The sequence below is a fragment of the Podarcis vaucheri genome (assembly GCF_965113315.1).
Source record: "Podarcis vaucheri genome assembly, chromosome: 2".
Lineage (NCBI taxonomy): Eukaryota > Metazoa > Chordata > Lepidosauria > Squamata > Lacertidae > Podarcis > Podarcis vaucheri.
Window position 1 is genome coordinate 74,316,366 of NC_138760.1, and position 21,543 is coordinate 74,337,908.

At 46.0% G+C, this 21,543-nt stretch overlaps 1 protein-coding gene across 7 annotated transcripts; it reads right to left on the reverse strand.

Moving 5' to 3' along the window:
* Positions 1-1,393: 1,393 nt before the first annotated feature.
* Positions 1,394-20,046, reverse strand: SLC34A1 (solute carrier family 34 member 1). Of its 7 annotated transcripts, XM_082212213.1 has the most exons (14): positions 19,952-20,016; positions 19,669-19,778; positions 19,337-19,453; positions 18,490-18,684; positions 10,820-10,948; positions 7,896-8,039; positions 7,381-7,492; positions 6,710-6,905; positions 5,944-6,039; positions 4,738-4,840; positions 4,421-4,588; positions 4,128-4,244; positions 3,565-3,689; positions 1,394-2,872 (listed from the first exon to the last, which is right to left on the reverse strand). In XM_082212213.1, exons 3-14 carry the CDS (start codon positions 19,440-19,442, stop codon positions 2,333-2,335), a joined length of 2,031 nt encoding a protein of 676 aa, XP_082068339.1. In that variant the 5' UTR covers positions 19,443-19,453; positions 19,669-19,778; positions 19,952-20,016; the 3' UTR covers positions 1,394-2,332. The 7 variants fall into 7 exon arrangements, with proteins under 7 accessions (XP_082068339.1, XP_082068338.1, XP_082068343.1 ...); XM_082212212.1 differs by lacking the exon at positions 19,669-19,778 and having other exon boundaries at positions 19,952-20,046; XM_082212217.1 differs by lacking the exons at positions 18,490-18,684; positions 19,337-19,453; positions 19,669-19,778; positions 19,952-20,016 and adding an exon at positions 14,281-15,005.
* Positions 20,047-21,543: the final 1,497 nt, after the last annotated feature.

Here is a 21,543-nt window from a genome sequence, read left to right on the forward strand (position 1 = left end):
AAGCCAAACTATAGCTTAGTTTCTGGCGGTGCACCACTTTACCTCCACTTATTATCTGCTTGCATATTTATAAATAAAGCAAATATTATAAAAGCATCATGGCCTAGTTTGGACATGAACAAGTGGAGGCGAGCTTCTGCAGACTTTCCTCTTTCCTTTCCTCCTTTTCTGTGACTGAAGAGATCAGAAGTTTCCACTTTTTAAAACTAACTGCAATACCGAACGACTTCCAAATTAAAAAAGCAAACTTACGATTTATCACAAACCACATTATGATCCTGGCTTGTTCTCACTGACCATAGTTTAAACAAACTACAGTTTCCCAAGTTCAGACAGAAAACTGTGGTTAGTTTTAAACTGGAAGCAGACTTTTCTTATCTCCTTATGGGAATGAGAGATGGAGAGCACACAAGTGTGAGACATACTGTGGCTCATTCACATACTTTCCCATTCTGTCTGAACCAGCCCCCAAAGTGCTCTTTCTCCTCCAAAGGAAGCCAAATCAAGTAATGGCACCCTTGGAACATCCCATCAGTTGGGGGAGTGGGGACACATAAGATTATAATAGATGTTCCTTTTACTACGGCACTCATAGTCATAGCTGTCATAAAGAGCAAACACAAAAGCTACCGCTCCAAAGCATCCATTATTTTTGACATTTACCTCTGGAAACCCTACCTGAACAATCAAATGGAACAACAGGAAAATGCATTTCTGAATCATAGGACTGCAGTTCAAAGGTGCTGCCAGTGCCGGAGACCGCAAAAAGAGAAGGAACCTTGGCTATTCGGTGGTGATATAAGGGTATGTGATGAAGTGGGTGGCTGGCTTAGAAGACTGATTCTCTTGAGGAGAGCACATGGTACGTGTGAAAAAGGGGCATGGGAACATCTAAAGAAGAAAAAATGCAGGTGCCTGGAACAACTCAAATTAGTCTAAAAGACACTCAACCACACAGTCAGTTCTGAAACTTCAATGAAAAAAAATTTATTTAGTGAGGTATAGAACAATTAGAAGCATTAAAAAAAAACCACAGGCATTCCTAATTTATCCTTGTGTGTACATTTTCCTAAGGCAGTATGGGTCAGGCTTCAGAACTCAAAAGAAGCATTTTGATGGCAACCTCAAACAGAGAATTTGCCCACATCACATGCCAGGTTTCTCATCCAAGGCAGCACTTTCTTAAGTGTTCATATTCTCTTTAACAACACAGGACTTTTTTTTTTCCTTCAAAAATATGTAAGAAATGGCTTCTGTTTTATGTGCAATTTCTTTTTGATGACTGCTAGCTGTTGATCTGCATTATACAACTTTGCTGTACATTGGGTGAGTTGGGGTGTGTGTGTGACAAAGATAATAGTGCACCAAATTTTGTAAATAATAAACATCAAGCTCTTCCCAATCTGGATTTTTATTTGAACCACGAAACTTTGGTTTGCACTTTGACTGAAAGCAAGAAGTCGTACAACAAAAGATACATGGAAAGAAGCCCCTTCAAGCCACTTATCTCATCCCATTCCCATCCTACTGAACCCTGATAGTCCACCTAGAAAATTGTTCGGAACTCATCTGCAGATATAAAAGCAATGTGAATGGGGAGGTAGCAATACTTTTCTTAAAACTTCTAAACAATTTTTTAAAATTAAAGATGATATTTACTAAAGCAGTGTCTAGAACCCCCGTCATAGAGAGACAAGGGGTCACAAAGAGGCTATTGGCACCATATTGTCAGGAGAGGAGGGTGGAGAATGATCTCCAAGCACCACTACATAATTATGTTTAATATATTGCAAATGTGTGGCACATCCTGAAAAATACTTCACAGGATAATCCCCAGTGCTGCTACAGGAAGAACTTCCCTGCTGTCTCCATGCAGAACATCCCAAGCTTAGACCTTGCTCAACTTCCCAAACCAACTCATGGCAGGGCATCTAATGCACTGCGCACAAAACACCCTCACCTTGAGAGACACAAGCACAGTTGCAAAGGCTGAATTTTGTACTCACGGATGCAAGCCATACACACTGATGTTTAAAGCAACAGTTGAATGCTCATTTATAGACACACACACACACTCAATACCGGGTCATACACAGTGGCAGAAGAATCCACAATGGCTGGAAGACAGATACACACATGGCAGTCATACAGCTAGAGTCACACATGAAGCCACCAGCACTGCAGCTCAACACACACACACACACACACACACACACACACCCTTCCCTACATGGTGGCAGGTGCACTTTGTTTTCAGAGGTCAGGTCTACCATTGCTTTTCTGCTGAGCACCACTATCTGCAGGCAGCAATGGGGCGATGTTCCAACACAGGTTACAGGTGGGTAGCATTTTGCACTGCTGGTAAATTTAGTCGAGGAGAGGGCCTTGGTGGTAGTGACAATTCCTCTAAGGAAGTGATTGAGAGACTGGCTTTAATCTGAGGAGATAAATCACTCTGTTCCTCTTGGCTGCTTGAGCGACGACCAGCACAACACAGTGTGGCCCTAGTGATCAGCTCATCCATGGGTTGCAAGGAGTGCATCCAGTACGGCAGGAAGTCCCAGCTCTGGAGCCACTGGGGCAGTCGGCCGGGACTTCGTGACTGCATGACGTTGACAAAGGCCACACAAGCCAGGAGGCATAGGAAAGGGGCTGCCACGCCCACCAGGACCTGCCATCCTGCCATGGAGAGTCCAAAAACCAGCAATGGCAACAGCAGGAAGCAGGTGAGTAGGTAGAAGACGGCAAACCAGCGGTATTTGGCCGTCTGCTCACCTAGCGCTCTGGCCATCTGAATGGGCAGACGGGTGCAAGGCAAGGGATACCACAGTAAGATTCCAGAGATGTTGAAGAAGAAATGGCAAAGAGCAATCTGAGGAGGGGAAAACAGAAACATAGCAACCATCCTGGAGGCAAGACTGAGAAATGATGGCATGCCAGGCTGAAACAGGTAGGGCATGTAAAGAAGATAATCCCACTTTCCCCATGGCCCACTTCATGTTTTAAGAGCCAGAGTGCTGGATTGACATCTGACAGACAAGAGTGGAAATTCACATTCAACCATGAAAGTCAATGGTTGACCTTGGGTTGGCCACAGTCTTTCAGTCTAACTGACCTCACAGGGTTGTTGTGAGGGTAAATGGGGTGAGGGAGAACTACATATGCCACCCTGAGCTCCTTGGAAGAAAGGTGGGATATAAATGTAATAAATAATAATAACCCAGGGCCTTCCAAGATCAATGTGGTCATGACAAACTGTGTTTGTTTGTTTGCTTGCTTGCTTGCTTGCTTCTCTATACTGCCTTTTTCCCAAACAGAGATCCATTGCATTTGCATTTGCAGTAGACAGAAATACATAAAAGACCAGAAGGGTATCGCTGAAATCAGCCATATTTGACCTGGGATGCACAAACTGTGCAAGGTGGATTCTGTTTGGCAGCATTTGTGTATATAATGCATATGTGTGTATGTATACATAACACACACACACACCCTTTGGCTTGGAAGGTATGCTCTTCTAAAGTAATTCCACCCTAACCAAGTAGGGAGAGGGCACCTGCTCACCTGGAAGGCACTGGCCATCTTGTCTCCTGGACTTGCCAGGGCAGCTAGGATAGCTGTGGTGGTTGTTCCGATGTTGGAACCAAGGGTGAGTGGATAAGCACGTTCCAAGCTAATCAGCTCAAGGCCTGTGCCGCAGAAGAAGAAGAAAAAAGAGAGAAACCCATCAGGAAAACAGCACTTTCTTTCCCCTCAACAGTCACTCAAGATAACAGGCAATGGGGAACATTCCTTTTTAAAGACCTGGCCTTTATGCCACTGCAAGAGCGCCTCGAGACATCTTCTGCTATTACTCATGACATCTTCTTCCTGAGGGATTCCAGAGCTAGCTATGCTTCACAGCACCATCACTTACTGTTCAGCAGAAGTTACAGCAACACCTTGGTCTTTCTAAATGCTTATATTGGGTTAGTGATATTCAGGTGACCCACTTCCTCATAAGAGGCCGAATGGGAGAGACGGGACTTATAGGCTTTATTGTCAGTCTGGCCATTTTAGTTTCCTTTTGCGTAAACACACACATCCCTTCTATCTTGCCCATGGAACCAGAGTAAATGCTGACTTACCGATAAGTGGCGTGATTGCTGAAGTGAAGACTGAGCTGCTCTGTACAACAAAGGTCATTCCAGCACCGACAAGCATGGCGAAGTAGCCAGCAACCCAGCCAAAAGGGGGTGGCAGATCTGCCCAGGAAGAAGGAGGAAAGACTGAGATCCACAAATAGCTTCAGCCATGAGAACCCAGTTAGTGAACTTCTGGTGGCCTGGAACCCAGAGAGTCTCTACACCCTTTGGCTCACGGCTGGGTATCCGCTGAGGGAGCCAGGAGTTCTCTCTGGGCCTGGTTTCAGCCAGCCTACCTGTGTTGATGACCTTCTGGATTGCTTTGGCCACATGGCCTTTGAGCACAGAGTTGAGCATCTTGACCAGCATGATCAGGCAGGTGCACAGCATAATCAGTGAGGCAGCCAGCAGCAGGAGGCCCACAGCCAAGTCTGGCAGAGAGGTGTCCACAAATAGGTGATGGCCTAGGTGAAGGAGCAAGATGCAGAGAGTACATTAGGAACAATCCAATTCCTCTTGCCCTAAGTCATGATTCTCCCTCCCTCACAGGAATGGCACAGGTACAGCTGCTGTTTCTAACAGGGTCCTGCTGCCTGGGGTTGGCAGTTCTTACATTTCTCTTTCACAGCCCTGCTGAGGTTCCCAGCACTGTCCAGGCTGCATAGGGCACGGGAGCTGCAGTTCAGGAAACTTCCTCTAGAGCTCAAGGAAGAAATCTGTAGAAAAAGGGAGGGAGGCATCAGCCGCATGCAGGCGCTTTGTCACCCATGCTGACACAGAAAGGGCCTTGTTGTTCTATGGTTAATATTTGGTGTCTCTGTTTAGCCATTTCAGTTAGCCATCCTAAATTACTTCCTTTGTGCGTTCCGACTTATTTCAAGCAGGCAAAAGAATACTAAAATGCTAATTCCAACACCAATCATCCTTCCTTTGTCAGGTTTCCACCAGAGTACTTGCCTTATTTCAAAGAGCCTCTAGATAACCCACTAGTAAAACCTCTAAATCCTGTCAACCTCGCATCAGTGATCAATTAATCCTTAAAATGACACTTAATTGTTCATGGCTCTTAATGGATAGCAATGCATAATGATCATTTTAATGCATTGTCTCCCATGTCTGTCCATAATGTTTCTGTGTGCTTGCGCTAACATTCCACATAAGTCCAGTCTTTTTGGCTAAGCACTGTGACCATAGTCCTTGGGTTGAAGCCGTAAGACAGGCATGTCCAAAGTCCGTTACCAGCCCCTGTGGCATTTTATTTCCTGGGGTAAAATCCTAAAAAAAACCTCCACAACTTCAATCTTAAAAAAAGCTCAACAACTTTGGTTGGCCCTCTTTGAATAAAGTTTGGACACCACTGGCTTAAGACAACATGACAAGTCAAATCATGGCTTGTTTCCTGGGGACGGTAGCAGCAGGAGCAGGGGAGAAGTGAAGTTCCTGTGATTTCAATACTGTGAACCAGCACATTAAACCATGGCTTAATTTTAATGGTGGTTTAATGGGATCTGCGAACCGGGTCAATGTCATCTCTCACACCCAAACATTCCTGCTTTGTTGTCTCCAAAAAGCACAATTGTGCCCTAGGATCTGTGCAACCTTGCTTTCCAACCCTGCACAGAAATGGAAATTGTTCACACTCCGTTCTCCAAAATTCCCAAAGGTGTCTCATTGATCAATTTCTGGACTGTGCAGTTAAATGTTGAGTCGTTGACTTGAAGTCTTCTGCCAGGACCATCAGCACATTCTGATACTCAGCCCCTACTGCTTCTAGCCCTCCCATCGCATCACCCCGGCCACACACACCCTGAACTCTCACCTGTGGAGCTGATGCTTTACACCACACCTTGATCAGACTCTTGTTTTGCAAACTCTCATCACCTGTAGCAATGCCGGTGATCACTGACTTATCCAGCTGTGGGAACAAGGGGGAAGATAATGGAAATGCTGTCAGGGATGGGAGACAGAGAGCCCAAAGTTTCCCATAAAAGGAAGAGAAGGAGAAGCAGACCCCTGGCATAGAGTGTCTGGAAATTTATGTTCTCTTTAGAAATCCTGGACAAACAGACTAGCAATTTTTATATCAGCTTGAAGCTATGGAATTGAGCTGGGTTCTTAGGGAACTGACTGCTACACCTGCCTGGGCTTTCCCCTGCCAAGGCTGTCCCCATCACAATCTCTTGTACCATAAGAGAATAACATTTCTCCCATTGCATGAGTTGTGACCTGAAGTGAGTAAAGCAGGACTTGCTTGGGTCCCCATTTCCCCCTCAACTATTGGCTACCAAATCCCTTTTCCTACTTTGCTTTACAGCATCTTGGACATTGACCCTTTACCAGTAGCCAAATAATTATCTTTCAGTAGCCCCGCAATTTATTGAAGGTATGAACTTCACAGAGACCAACAGATCCAGAGTCCTTAGATGTAGACAAAGGCTAGGCTCCTGACACTCACCACCTAGAGAGAGAACTGGAAGGTAGAATGGAGGATAAGGACATGGCCAGGGTCCCAAGCATGGGGAGGTGGCTATTTCCCTTATGACAAAGCCCAAAGAGACCACGCACGACTTGCCAACAACACACACCTGGATAATAAGGCTAGTGAAGGGCTTTGTGATTACTTTCAGAAGCTCTGGAGCGTCCTGTCCACTGGGGAAGTTGAGAGTTGCCACAGTCACCGTGGTGAGGTAGTGCAGATAGCCACTGGCCACTTCAAGAGGCAGCAAAACCAGCACTGACAACCAGTTGAAGCAGTCATGTAAGGTGGCCCCTGCAAAGGCTCTGAAAGGCAGTAGAGAAGCCATCATTGATGTGAACTGTAGCAGTGCGGGGATGAGAATGATGGGGATGGTCTCAACTGGGCAATGGTCCAAATATCAGATACTTCATGTTACCATTGCGTTGCCAAACAATTTCCCTCTGCATGGCCAAATCTCTCTCCAATCCACCCATCCACTCCAGATCTTTGTCTGTCTACTCGGCCTACCCAGTCAGTTGAAGGTACGGTTACTCCCTTGTTAAGATGGTCTTGTTCCTCACTGCCCCAGTCAGTTCCTATGGGCCTCAGGAGCTTCAGTCACCGTAAAGTTTCCAAGCGCCTCTGATCCCCTCCTAATTCCTGGTCTTCACCCATCTCTGTCAGCTGCACTACAACTGGCTTTCTCTCTAAAATATCCCATAGATGCAGTCCACACCAATCTCCACTTTTCAACAGCCCCACTGGTTGCTCCTGTCACATGCCCACCACAACACTCACCTCTTAAATTCATCTCTGTCACCGGACTGCATCAGTGCCACAATGGTGTTGGTGACTGAAGTGCCAATGTTGGAACCCATAATGATAGGGATGGCGGAACGTACCTCCAGCACTAGGAAGGAAAGGGCAAGGACAGTGCCTTCTGGGTACTCTGACTCCGTACCCCATCTGGGTTACCAGAAATAGAGTGAGGTTTCAAGCAAACAACCTCTCTTTGGTTCCCCAACCCGTGGTGTCTTCTTCTCCCTTCCTCCTCAGCCCTGCACACATCCCACTCAGATTTCATCCGTCTCCCACTCCCAGCCAAATTCAAAGATACCTTGTGATAACAGCAAAGTATGAAAATGCTGCCAAGGCAAATTGATGGCTACAGTGATGCCAGTAGACATACAAGAATCAAATGAGGGAACGGAGTAGCGGGGAGCATGCAACCTAATTTCTCCTGCACCCACATGAAGCCACACCTCCAGAAACATCCCCTCCCTTCTACATTGATATTTGCGAGAATGACTCACGCCCCGAGGAGACCATGCTGACGATGATGGAGCTGGAGGTGCTGGAGCTCTGAACCAGGACAGTGACCAGGATTCCCACCACAAGCCCTGCCACTGGGTTGGAGAGGATGGCGTTGTCGTTGATAATGTCCCCGGCTACTTTACCTATGGGGCAGAAGACAGAAGTCTCTGTGTGAGCACTTGGTAAGACCCAAATGTTTCCACATTTGCTCACAAATTGGGGAAGGGATTTCTAGCAGCCACAAGCTGGCTGGAATTGAAATCCTTAAGCAAGCCCCTCTTCCCCGGCATTCTTCCACTCCCAACTTTAGCTGCTTTTCACTAAGGAAGGAAACATGTAAGTGGAAGGTTGTTCATGCTTCTCTAGATTGACCATGAATGGGAACCTTTTGCAGACCAAGGGCCACATTCCCTTGTGGGGGACCTTCCAGAGGCCACACGCCAGTGGTTGGTGGGGCCAGAGGCCAAAGTGGGTAGAGCACTGGGTGTGACTCTTGACTTTATACAGTAGGCTACATAGCAGCCATACAAAAGTCAGAGCCACACATCTTTCTCCATTTTCCACCCAGGCAAGCAGTGCCCCACCAACTTAAGTCTGCCCCTCAGCCAGCCCCCGCCTGCTTGCCTTCTTGATTACATCCAGCCAAGGGGTGGCCTTGGCTGTCAGCTTCCTCCTCCTTTGTCCCAGTGTTGCCCTTGCATAATTCAGCAGGGAGGAGGAGGAGGAGGAGGAGGAGGAGGAGGAAAAGTAGAATTAGTTGGCTCCACCAGTCGTTGGCTTAGGCTCCACCTACTGTTGGTCACCCAGCCTTCCACCCTGTGAGTCCACATGGGTCTCCCTCCCTGCAACTGAATGGGATACAAATGTAACCTGATTCAAAACCAGATTTCTACTCCCCCATGCCCAGCCCTGCCAACAGCATAGATGGGAAGGCAAGTACAAAGGAGCCAACTATAGAAAGCCAGTGAAATGAGGTAGTGGAAAGGAGAATATGATGCTATCCAGTAGTATTTGGTAGCAGATCCCTGATATAGAAGGAAACCTAAGTGACTTTATTAGAAGGCCAAGCAAGATAACCCTTCTCAAGAGACAGAGGGCCTCTCCTGTGAAATGCAAATTGATCAAGAACAAGGGATAACAGGACCCAAAAATCAGGAAGAAGTAGAGATATGGGAGGCACAAGCAGGAGCTGTGCAGAGAACAAAAACCATGCTTGGTCACTGGAGGCCTCTTGCAATATGTTTTTGGGGTTCTGAGCCTCTAGCATTCTGCTGCGAGCACATTTTGAAATATCACTAACTCCATAACCATGAAATGTGCTACAATGCAATATAGAAGGTCTAAAACTATTTTGGGATTCAGGTGTCTCCAAAAAAAAATTACTGTCACTTGGTAAGACAGGCAAATTAATGTCAGTGTATTGGAAGAAGCAAAGATCACCAATGTCAAAGCAATGATTCTTCAACATTCGTTGGACTGGTCATGTTGTTTGGTTGCCTGATTATCGTCTTTCAAAGCAGCTACTCTATTCCCAACTTAGGAATGAAAAGTGTAATGCCAGTGAACAACACAAGAGGTTTAAAGACGCTCTCAAGGCAAATCTAAAAAAATGTAGTATAAACACTGACAACTGGGAAACACTGGCCTGCGAGCACTCCAATTGGAGAATAGCCTCTACCAAAGGTGTCATGGACTTTGAAGAAGCAGCTACTCAGGCTGAAAGGGAGAAATATGCTAAGAGGAAGGCACATTTGGCACACTCTCACTTTGATCAACTCCTGCCTGAAAACCTATGTCCCCACTGTGGAAGGATGTGCAGATTCAGAATTGGCCTCCTCAGTCACCTATGGACACACTTGTTAAGACCATATTCATGGAAGACAATCTTACTTGGCTACAAGCGATCGCCAAAGAATAAGAGAATGCAGTACAAGGATAATGAGATATTGCGCTGCCCCTGATAGACGCTGAACTGAGAACACAAAGTGGCATGACAATACATTTCAGGACTGAGAGGTGGGGTTGACTGTTGGAAAAAAAACCCTGGGGTGCCCCTGTAGCCCCCGAACTCCGAGCGTTCCTACAGTATGCGCAGCTCTGGAAAAGGCATTCCCCTTCTTCTCCAGTGCGCTTCAGCGACATACATCAACTGATATATGCACACTAATCTTCTGGCGTAACACAGCAAGAAGAACGAGACATTGTAGAGCTAATCTATGAATTTATTTACATGCTACATACCAACAAAAGAATCATTGCATGCTTTCCAGCTCCGAGGGAACAGACAGAACAAAAGCAAAAGTACAGTGTAACAGTACACATAGCAGAAGAAATAAGACTGTCTTCCGTTCCCACACTCTTCCCAGACAGGCATGTGAATTACACCAATCACATCTGCAGCATCGGAGGCATGAAATACTAACATTGACAAGTAGGGCCTACAAAGCAAGACAGAATTTTCCTTGAGCCACTTACAAAATGTAGCAGATGTACCTATCACAATTTAAATGCAGCTTGTAAAGCAGCAAGACAAAGCAAACCAGAAATGCTTCCTATTTGGATGAGTCATTTTCTAGTTGCGCTAGAAAACTAAATAAATGTTCCAAACAAAATGGCTTGTTTTTGAAAGAGATTCTGAGGATTCTGGACTCCCCATCAGGAAAAGCACATCTGGGTGAAGGGGTCCAGAATTGGCAATCTTTAGCCATGGGAGCAATGAGAAAACAGTTCTCCCTCTCCATGCTGTTGACCTCAGGCTCTTTTGCAATAGCCTGGACTCAGCAGGACCTACTCCAGTTCCAGAGAAAGGCAGGAAGTGGAAGCAATAAGACCAAAGGGAAGGGGATCAAGCAGCTTCATTCCCATGGACCCTATAGAGAAAGGAAGGGAGGAAGGGGAGACAGGCATACATTGTGACCCTCACCTCCTGCCAACTGGAAAGCAGAGCTCAGCAGATCAAGGGAGCACACAAACAGGTACAAAAAGCCAAACATCAGAGGCACCTTGAGAATGGAGATGAGGGTGGATTTGGTCCTTGCCCATCTTCCAAGCGCTGCAATGGAACAATAGACATTAGGTTAGAGATTATCTTGGTCAATTGAAGCCTCTCAAGTCCCCTGCACCCACCAATTATTCCCTTGTTTCCCCACACTTAGGGCTTCTCCACACTTCCTCCTGTCCAGCTGCTTTCGCCTGGGGGGAAACCACTCTTTAGCACTCCATCAGAGCAAAGGGCAATTCAGGTATTCCCCGGATTGCCATTTGTTCTGATATATTGCTAAAGAGTGAGTTTTTTCTTGGAAAGGAGAAGAGCACAGGAAACACGCTCGGACACATGCTTTCTAGGCACAAGATAAACAGAAGTGTGGGTGAGACTTGAGCTTCCACTGAGGATTGCCAATTGCTCTGATTCACCGGTAAAATGTGAGTTTTCCCAGGGAAAGTGTCGAGGGGGAAAGAAAAGCCAAACACGTGGACATGGAGATTTAAATTCCGGACCTGAGCCTGGAAAACATGGCGCAACAGGAAGTCTGGATGAGCCCTGAATCTCTGCAGGGAGATTTTTTTTCAGTCCTTGTAACCAGAATACAAAAAAATAACGAGGAAAGGTACAAAGCAAAAGCACAAAATGACCACCAGGTCATCTTGTGCCCCAATCTGCACTAAGAGGGAGGTGGAGGAGAGGCATCATTTAGTCAGACTGGCATTCCAGTTCTAAAAACAAACCCATTTCATTTCAACTCCAGTGTGGGTTGCTTAGTAACAGTAAGGAACCTGCCAATCATCTTTCTATAAATGCTGAGTGCTTCGCAGCAGGGAAATGGACAGAAGTGGGAACTGCAATCCTTCAGGCACCCACGCAGCCAGCATGGGCAACTGAGAACAATGCAAAGGAAGTGCGTCCTAACACAACATGAGCACCTTAACTCTGACCGAAGGGCAGTGTGAGAGAGATGGGGGTCAGCAAAGGTTTGAGCTAGTTTGCACAATCCTATGCCTCAGCTGTTTCTCTCAAGGGAGACTTCTCTGTGGGAAATGTTCTCTCTCAATATTTATCAGCTGGAAACAGATTGTGTGTCGTTGTCACTGTTACACAGCCTTGATGTCTCACATCAAGTCTAACAAGCAGGAAGTCATTACTGATTCATGATGAAGTTGTATCTACGGCTTTGCACACAATACCCTTCAGGCATTCTGACCCTGGTTTTGACTTTTACAAATGCTCACATCTTCTGTTTATTTTGGGTTTAATGGTGAATGTTAGAATATTTGTTAGGCCAGAGTTAAGGGTGATGGTGAAAGTCCTTATTGGCTTGATTAAGATAACGGTAGCTAGTTGAACTTATTTATTTCCTCAGCTGCATCCTATAATATGCAACCCTATTGTACACCAGTTTACTCAGAAGTGTCTCACTGACTTCAGTGGAACATGCTCCGAATTAAGATTGCTTTCTTGAAACAGGGATGGAGAAGTTGTGGCCATCCAGATGTTGTTTGACTACAACTCCCATAATCCCTGCTACTATTAGCCGTGCTGTTTGGGGCTGATAAGAGTTGAGAGTCCAACAGCATTTAGAAGGCCACAGAATCCCACCACTGTCTTAAAAGATGTAATAGTCAACATTAAAGTATTGACTCATTGCACACACTGTGTTATCTAGCAGGTTAGAACGACCCACAGATTTTATAATCTGAAATGAAAGTTCACACACATAAGCAGTTGGCAGTTTGGTCATACTGGCTGAGGAAAAAAGCTTAGGACTTAACATACAGTACATGGAGGAACAGTCTGTGATTGTGAAAATGTCCCCCACTGCTTTGTTTGTATCTGGGGAGTTTCTCAGATATTCTGTGCTATTTTTTGTTCTTGCACAAGCATAGCTCAGTCTCACTTCAATTGATACTAGAAGACAAAAAAATCAAGTTGTGCCCATATTTCTAATTATATAGTGAATAAAAGCTAAATAGCCAATGAGCTCCCAAGCAAAGTGCAACAGCAAGATAAATAACATGCTATTATAAGGGAAGCTGAAGTCTTGGGGAAAAGGAGGGAACTGGGCTAGTTCCTAGAAACAGGGTAGGGAACCTATGGCTCTTCAAAGGTTGCTCCCACCATCCCTGACTATTGGCAATGCCAGATGGGGCTGGTGGGAATTGAAATCCAGCAACATCTCGGAGGACCACAAGTTCTCCATCCTTGCCCTAGAATCATACTTTAAACTGGCCATGTAAGTAATGATAATTTCACCAGCAGCTGTGGATGAAACTTATGCCAGGTATTCAGCCAGTACCAGCACAGTATACCAAGGCACAAGATGGCTGAGCTAGATACAAAATGGGAGGATGGGAGGCGGGATGACACTCCTCTACTTATGTTCTAAAATATTTGATGGCTAAAGCTGGGAAGGAGCTAGAAGAGACATCAAATGCAGGGCTGGGTCAGCAAAGCTGGGCGAGAAGCTGCTGCACAAGCAATTCAGAGACTGGGACCCCAGCTGCCCCACCTTCTTCCACCACCTTGATCCAGAGCATGTGCTAGTGACTAGTCCTTGTCTCCTCCTCTACCCAAGCCTTGAGGGAAGCGAGGCCTTAGGCTTCCAAATGAGCTCTGGGCCTATCATTATTTCTGCTTCTGCAGTCCTGGAACTGATGGTAGAAGGGCCAGAAATCAAGGATGGGTGAGTCACTGGTCCCTTGGTATCACAACTTTCTGGGGGAAGGGGCTTATTTGGGGTGGTAGCCTTAGGCTGTTCCTTGAAGAAAATTAAGCCTCTGTGAACACAGTTGTATCTTTGGGCTATGGTTTATGGTCACCCTAATCCTGCAGAACCTGGTACAGAGTGGCTGGGGCAACCCAGCCAGATGGGTGGATTACAAATAATAAAATTATTATTACAGGTAACAATTTTGCCCAAGTAGCATAGTATGCCTAGCCCACCAGAAGTGGTCACTGCCCTCTTGCCCAAGGGTAGGGCTGGGGAACCTGAGGCCCTCCTGATATTGGGAACCTCCCATCAGCCCCAGCCAGCAAGACCCATAGTCAGGGAATAGGTGGAACTGTAGTCCAACTGTCTCTGGATGGCCACAGGTTCCCTGTGTCTGCCCATGGATGTGGCTCTCCCCCTGGCCCAAGGCCTCAGCTCCAGAACAGAACCTGTTTACAGCACCCTCCTCCTGTGCTGCTGGTCCGCACGTTATTTCCCATGTCAGGAGCCACCAGGGAGGGCTCCTTGGCGGTCTCCTCCCCGTCCTCTCCTCACAAAGGCCCCTGGCAGACATGGCAGGAGTGCTGCTTCCATGTCACATGACACCTGGGCCCTCTCTCTGACAGGAAGACGCGGCATGGTCTCCATAGCAACTTGCCACACCTCCCTCCCATTGCACCTTGCTCTGGTATGACTGAGGTGATGACTGCAGTCTGTTCTGCTGATACGTAAATGGGAGGGCCTCCTCTTTGAAGCTTCGTCTGTTAAAGACAAGGGCCTGTGGTCAGGATGAACACACAGAATCCAAGATGCAACCCATTTACTGAAAAAGGATGTAAACAAGACTTCTTTTTTTCTGCCTGTTGCTTGAAACTCAAAGCATAATGGTGGCTACCACACTTGGGCTCTTGAGTGCTGTTGAAGCATTGCTTTTCTGCACTTCACTACAAGGGAAATTAAAAGGGAGGTGCGCACAAGCACTTATTACAGCTCAATATTACTCATCGGTGCCGTATCTTATGGCCAAGAGACCTTCTTATAATGTTTACTCACAGCTAATTCCCGTTCAGCAGAGATTGCCACCACTGTTAATTAAAAGTTTCCTGCTTGTGTAGAGTCAGCCCATTTTATTGCTAGTGGTGTGGACTAGCAACAAATACTTTGTTGACTGCCCCTTGAATAGCTTCTCTTAATTGCCTCAATATCAGTTTCTATACCTGGGGACTAGTGCGGGAGGCTTTGATTACTGATTTCGCCATTATTTTTTTAGGGAAATAGCACTATTTCACAACAGAAAATTTAAATTCAAAAAGGTATTAATAATTTAAGCCTTTATCGTGCCCTCCAACTCAGGAATGTAGGGTAGTATTGGGGCAATTAAGATAAGCAAGCCAAAAAAAAGAAGGATATTCATTGCTGAGAGTTTTACCGGGTACACCTGGAATTAATAATTCATGCTGAGCCTTTCAACAGGAAGTGCTCAGTTAAAGGTATCCCCGAAAAGCTCTGGACAGGCTGATGCTTAATAATAATAATAAAAGCAGCAAAAACAAATCAAGTGATAAACACTGGAATGCAATGAGCTGACAATTTCATCATCTGGATACTTCATAAAAACTGAGTTACCGGACAGCAATGCTGGAGAAAGCTAGTGTGGAAGCAACCAAACCAGTAATCTCCTGCAAAACAGCAATAGCGCACGCCAGAGATGGAGAGACCTGCAGATATTATAGGACTCCAGTTCTCATCAGTCAGCATGGCCAGTGGTCAGGGATGATGGGTGTTGTAGTCCAAGGCATGGGAGAGGACACAACTTATCCATCCCTGCTGTACAAGGTGCGTTGTCTTCTTCATTGTTGTCTTCTTCTTCATGTCCAACGTTTATATTCCACCTTTCTTCCATCATGGCGCCTGAGGGGATGTACATGCCACCCAAGGTGGCTCCCAGGCAGTCACATCTCTAGGTACTAACCAACCCTAGATCTGCTTAGCATCAGCAAGGTGGTGATGTCAAGTGATGCAGGTGCTGTGCAAAACATCTGCCTGAGACTCTTTGAAAGCCATCGCTGGTAAGAGTAGAGTCCAGTGGAATTCAAGTGGTGGATCAGGACTCACTAGTACAAGATGAGTCACAACAGGAGCACTAGCACCATGCAAATTCTTGTTTGGGCTAAAAGTGGGTCCTGGATCTGAAAAGTTGAAGATACCTGGAATACTAGGCTAAACAGAGAAACAGTCTGATCTGGTATAAGGAAGTTTCCCATATTCCTATATTCTGACCAGGCAATGAAGACTAAGTGAAAGATCATGGAGAAGCAAAGAGGAATGTGGCTGTGGCTTATCTGGAGGGGTTCACAAAGTTCCCTTTGTGAATGCACAAGCATCCTGCAGCTCACCCTGAAAGCAAATGTTTTTGTGAACATCTAGTGAAGCTAGGGAGCAGAAGTCACTGCCCTTGCCCCAAGGTCAATTTCTGGTATCTTGAGCAGGGCAAGGGAGCTGCAGCAGTAGCTCACAGGATCAAAGCACATGGAACTCATTCCCCCTCAATCCTGCACACAAGCATTTAAGCAGGGACATTCAGTTTTGCCAGCACCCTTACTTGAACGCACGCAGCAGCCCTCATTCCCTTTTCACAGACTTCTTAAACATTGTGGGTTTAGCAACAATGGACTTTGCAAAGGCAGCTGGGCAATTATCTGTGCTCGTAAGATGGGTTCACTTACACTGCATACGTGCAGCAAAAAAGAATGCCTTTGAACATTTGTAGCAAAAGGAATAATTAAAATTCAATCAATGACAAAATAGCAAGGCATTGCCGAAGGGAAGCCATGCTGGTGATTGTCTATAATGTGTGTTCTACATAAGTACTCTCATGCTGGATTTGCATTGTGGAGGAGGACGCAGCATCTAAAGCACTTTTAAGGTTATAGAATGGCAGAGGCATGGGCGGAAAGAGTTGTTGCCAATGATGTTATAGGCAGCATTCAACAGAAACCCATGTTATTTGTGCAACAGCTAAAAACACTTTACATACAGCAGTGCCATTAGCCTACAGTAGGGTTGCCATACATACAGGAAAACCAGGACATGTCCTCTTTTTGGGGGGGGCAACAAGCCCATCTGGGCAGATGTTTACATTTTAAAGGAAATGTCTGAGTTTGGGAGGGTATTTGGGGGTTGGAGGGGCATGTGCATGCTCGGGAAGGCACTGTGCCCTGGAAGTCAAAGTGCCACAGTAGAGCGAGGGCATAGCAGCAAAGATCAGCTCAGAGCTGGGGTCCTGCCTCCGCTTGGGCTGGCAGCAGCTTAGGCTTGGGCTGCTCTGCAATCTGTGGCCACTGCCAGCCTGAGCCAGAGAAAGAGGTGTGTGGGCGCAGCAGCAGCCCTGTGCACCTCTCTCCACGATTTGAGCTGGCAGCGGCTCTTTTTTGCTCTTCAATATATGGCAACCCTAGCATACAGAGACTGTAGCTGTGGGGACGGGCGACCCCTACGCAGAACAATTCTGCTTGAATCTCAGGATAACGTCATATCACACTGCAACAATACTAGCTTGAAGGAAGAGCTCTGGATCCCGCCCAATAAATCAGAATATATTCGTTGAATAACAGAACATTGTTTGACGAGGCCCTTAATTTCTCCCTAGGAAAACAAACCTCTCCCCTCCACCCCACCTTCACTACCACCTTCTGGATTTAGAGAGGTTCCCCATGATGGAATTTGATAGCTACCCTTGAGCTAGTTCAGAAGTTAACATGGTGACCTCTGGATGTTGCTGGACTTCAGTTCCCATCACCTGTGATGGCTGGGGATGATGAGAGCTGGAGTCCAACAATATTTGGAGGGTACTATGTTTGCTACCCCTGATCTAGTTGATACCTTCTTAGAAAGATACAGTGGTACCTCAGGTTAAGAACTTAATTCGTTCCGGTGGTCTGTTCTTAACCTGAAACTGTTCTTAACTTGAAGCACCACTTTAGCTAATGGGGCCTCCCGCTGCCGCCGCGCCACCAGAGCATGATTTCTGTTCTCATCCTGAAGCAAAGTTTTTAACCCGAGTTACTATTTCTGGGTTAGCGGAGTCTGTAACCTGAAGCGTCTGTAACCTGAGGTACCACTGTACATGGAGAAGTTGTGACTTTCGCAATCCTGACTTTGCATCTCAGTGCCCTTTGGCAACTTGGCTAGCTCTCCTCTTTTGTACTATTTCTCAGATGTGCCCTGCTGGAGCATGCCCTCCAGGTAGATAAAAGGGCAGGGACAGCTTTTGGACCGCCTCTGCCTATGTGAACTCACCCAGGTTATGAGATATGCAGATACTCATAGGGTCTTAGTAATGGTGGCATCGCAGTGGCGGAATACACTGCCTGGGGAGGTCTGCCACGCTTCCTCTTAATTTCTACCCCCTTTATGCTGTCTTCTTTGGTTTTAATGTTAACAGGATGTAACATTATACAGAATACATTTTGTATTTGTCTTCTTTATTTTTAATCAGTTTTACTCCTTGTAAACTGCTTTGGGAAAAAGGTTGTTTTTAAAATTGGGCATACATATTTAAAACAAGGGTGGGAATCCCTTGGCCCTCCAAGCTGGTGTTGTACTCTGAATCCCAACAGCCTCAACCAAGATGAACCGCCCTGAGACCTCCAGGTCTATGGCAGTATCTAAATTCAATTCAAAATAATAATAATAAGAAAAATGATGGCCAACAATCACAGGTGATGTGAGATGTTTTGGGGTTTTTTAATTATTTTTGCAAATATAGGGAGTTGTAGTTTGACAACATCTGGAGGGGGGCCATGTTCCCTACTTGCAATAATAAATAAACAGACTGAATAATGGAGGGAGCTTCAGTACAGCTGCTTATGTTTAGCAGGGCCCTTACCTGGTTTCTGCCCTTCGTCCAAGCCTGCGTGGGGGCTCTTCCATGGCTTGGAGGAATGAGTGTCCAGTTCATACTTCTCCATGGTTTCAGACAACTTCCCAGGAGAACCTGGGCAAAGGTACTCATGGTCCAGATGACTCACAGTACTGACTGTGGGGAACAGATATGCTCTAGGGTCAGGGATCCTCTGTAGAGCTATGGAGAAAGATGTGGATTACTACCTAACTTGTGTCCCAGGTCAGAATACCCTGTTGTGAGTAAAGCAGTTCACAGAGAAACTAGTAGCATCTCTGGAGACAATCCTTGGAACTAATGCAATGAAAAAGGATCCAGCAGAAAGAAATCCTGCTGCACCATCATATGATAGGCCAGCATTCCCCCCCCCCAAGGCCATCTTCAGTGCCATATTTAAGAGCCACAATACCTCCCCAGGAAAATGCAATACCCAAAGTAACAGACTATCCTAGTGTCCTCCAGATTTTGTAGGATTGTAACTCTCATTACCCCTGACCACTGGCCATGTTGATCGGGGTGGTTGGGAGTTGGAGTCTAATAAATATCTGGAGGACACGAGGTTGTGGAAGTACCATATTTATCCCTTCCCACAGGTGAGCTGCTGTCGTCCTTGCACCTGCTGTGGCTTCTGCCTGGAGTCCTTTTGTTTTAGCAATCAGTAGACTAGACACAGCTCTATTTGAGAGCTAACTGTACAGAAAACAAGCAAACCCCTAGTACTTCCAGAAGAGAGAGGGAAGACGAGAAGAAGGCAGAGCGAATAAGAGAGTGAATAAGAAGTGTGCTGTATGATGAACAATCATGTGCAGGAGTCGGCACCCGTGCGAAGTACCTTGGGGGCTGGGGCAGTAGGAATACGGTGGTGCCCGCAAGACCCTTCCTCCTCCTGTAGGTCGGCGGCATTGGACTGGACTCTCTCTTCCATAAGGTAACATCATTGCCTGCCAATCTGAACCGACATAGGTCATAAACAAGGGTCTTGCTTGCAAGTAAGTGCCAGCTGCTTCACCCACATGCAGCAAGAAGGCATGGCTCTTGATCAAATAGGTCCCCCCCCCAGGGGCACAGAATACTCTTGCAATCATTTGCATAGCATTTGCTTCAGGCTAGTTCCGTATTACTTTCAAGGCTAAAAAACTTGGACTAACAGAAAAGAGTCCCTACCTGAGGTTTCAGCAGTTTGAGAGAGAAACCACACTATCCAAAAGGTCAGATGGGTTCAGCCTGGTATGGATATAACTAGTGAGGTCCTGCCTGGCATTGGGCTGGTCATCCTATGAGACATTTTGGGTTTCAGTGTATCAGAGGGCCAAGAGCCTGTTTTAGAGTGGCTTGGATTCACCATGCCTGGTGAAGGTGCCCTTCTTGGTTGGCTGGTTGTCCCAGGTTGCCTCAGCCTCGGTCCCTTAGTGCTTCCCTAGACTCTTGTCCCTACTTGTTCCCTTACCTGCTTCAGGTAGGCCACCCAGGGCTCAAGGTCACTCCCTACATCCAGGCTTCCATCGAAGGCAAAGTGGCTGGGGAAACACAAGCTGTCCTTTATACACGGGATAGGAGCAAAGTCTAAAGAGTCTTGTGCTGCCCCTCAGAGCCATCCTGCACTCCCCTCCTCCTCAGAAATTCCTTTAGTTAATTGCTAACTTCTGCATCAGCCTGCGTTGTGGAACAAGACGACTTGTGCTGTGTTTAAGAGACACGGATACAAGCAGACTCTAGGGCTGCCCTAGATGCTAGCCTGCTCCTGGCCCCATCATGGACGCACGATGATGGCACACCTCCCATGCTGGGATCTCAAAGTGACATTCAGTCACAGCTGCTCAAGGAAAATCACATCACCCCTTTATACAGGAAATGTTCCCAGGGCAGGTAGCACTAGTAGCTTCATATTCAGTTGGGATCTAGAAACCAACACCAGCATTTCAATTATATTTCAGATGAAAAAATGGAGCGTCAGACATATATAATCATAAATAGGAACAGCTGATTTAACATACAGAGTGTCTGGCCTAGCAGCAGAAAACAAGCAGACGTGGAATCTACTAAAACATCATCCAGATCTACAGAAAATCATCCATCTATCCATCCATCCATCCATCCATCCATGCATTTGCAAGCCGCCTTTCCAAAGTTAGAACCATGGTCAAGGTGGCTTGCAACGTACAAAAAATTACATAATTATAAGTAGCCATAAACAATAACATATCAAAAATTTCACAACCAAATTGAACTAATTCCACATAAATCATGAGAAAAATCTAAAATGAAGACACAAAGAATTAATATCAATAACCCCAATACCCCCCCCAGCTGGAGTCAGTCAGGGCCCCACTCTCCCAAGGCAGGTGGGGGAAAGTCTGCAAGGCAGGCAGGAAGACTTCTGCGACTCAGCCAAGAAAGCACTCTGCCATGATGAAAAAAGCTGTAGTTCCCTATCACACGGCTTTGAAGACTCATAAAGGAGATTATTTTGGATCAGAAATAGGAAATTGGATAGTATAGAAGTTCTAATGTCTCATTCTATGGTAAATCAAACAAGCTGTGGATGTGTTCAGCTAAGACAGAGTGAGAGTTGGCTAAGAAAATACAATTCAAGCATATTTCGCACCATAGCCAATATGGAACTCCCCCCCCCCCCATATTTTTTATCATGGCTGGGATTCCACTTTGGAATGAACCTCATTTGTCTTTAAGTGGTGTGGTAGGGAACTACAGAACTTTTCATCATTGCAGTGCTGTGATCCGAGTTACTGTTGGTTTAAAAGAAAAATGATATAGAAAGGAAAATTCCCTGGATGCCAAGATCCAGGTTTGGGGTAAGTACTCATTGATGAGAGAACCCCAGCAGAGATTTAAAATCACAAAATATGCATCAAGATAAAGTTCCTTCCAGAGCTTCCCTCTCCCCCAGCATAGAAAAATACCACACGTGAGGTAAGTTAAAACAAGGGTTAATGTAGAAGCCTTACAAAAGGTTTGATTTACAAACTCTCCAAAGGTCAGATTCATGTGCTTCAGAATAGGTTGCACAGGCAGTAAAAC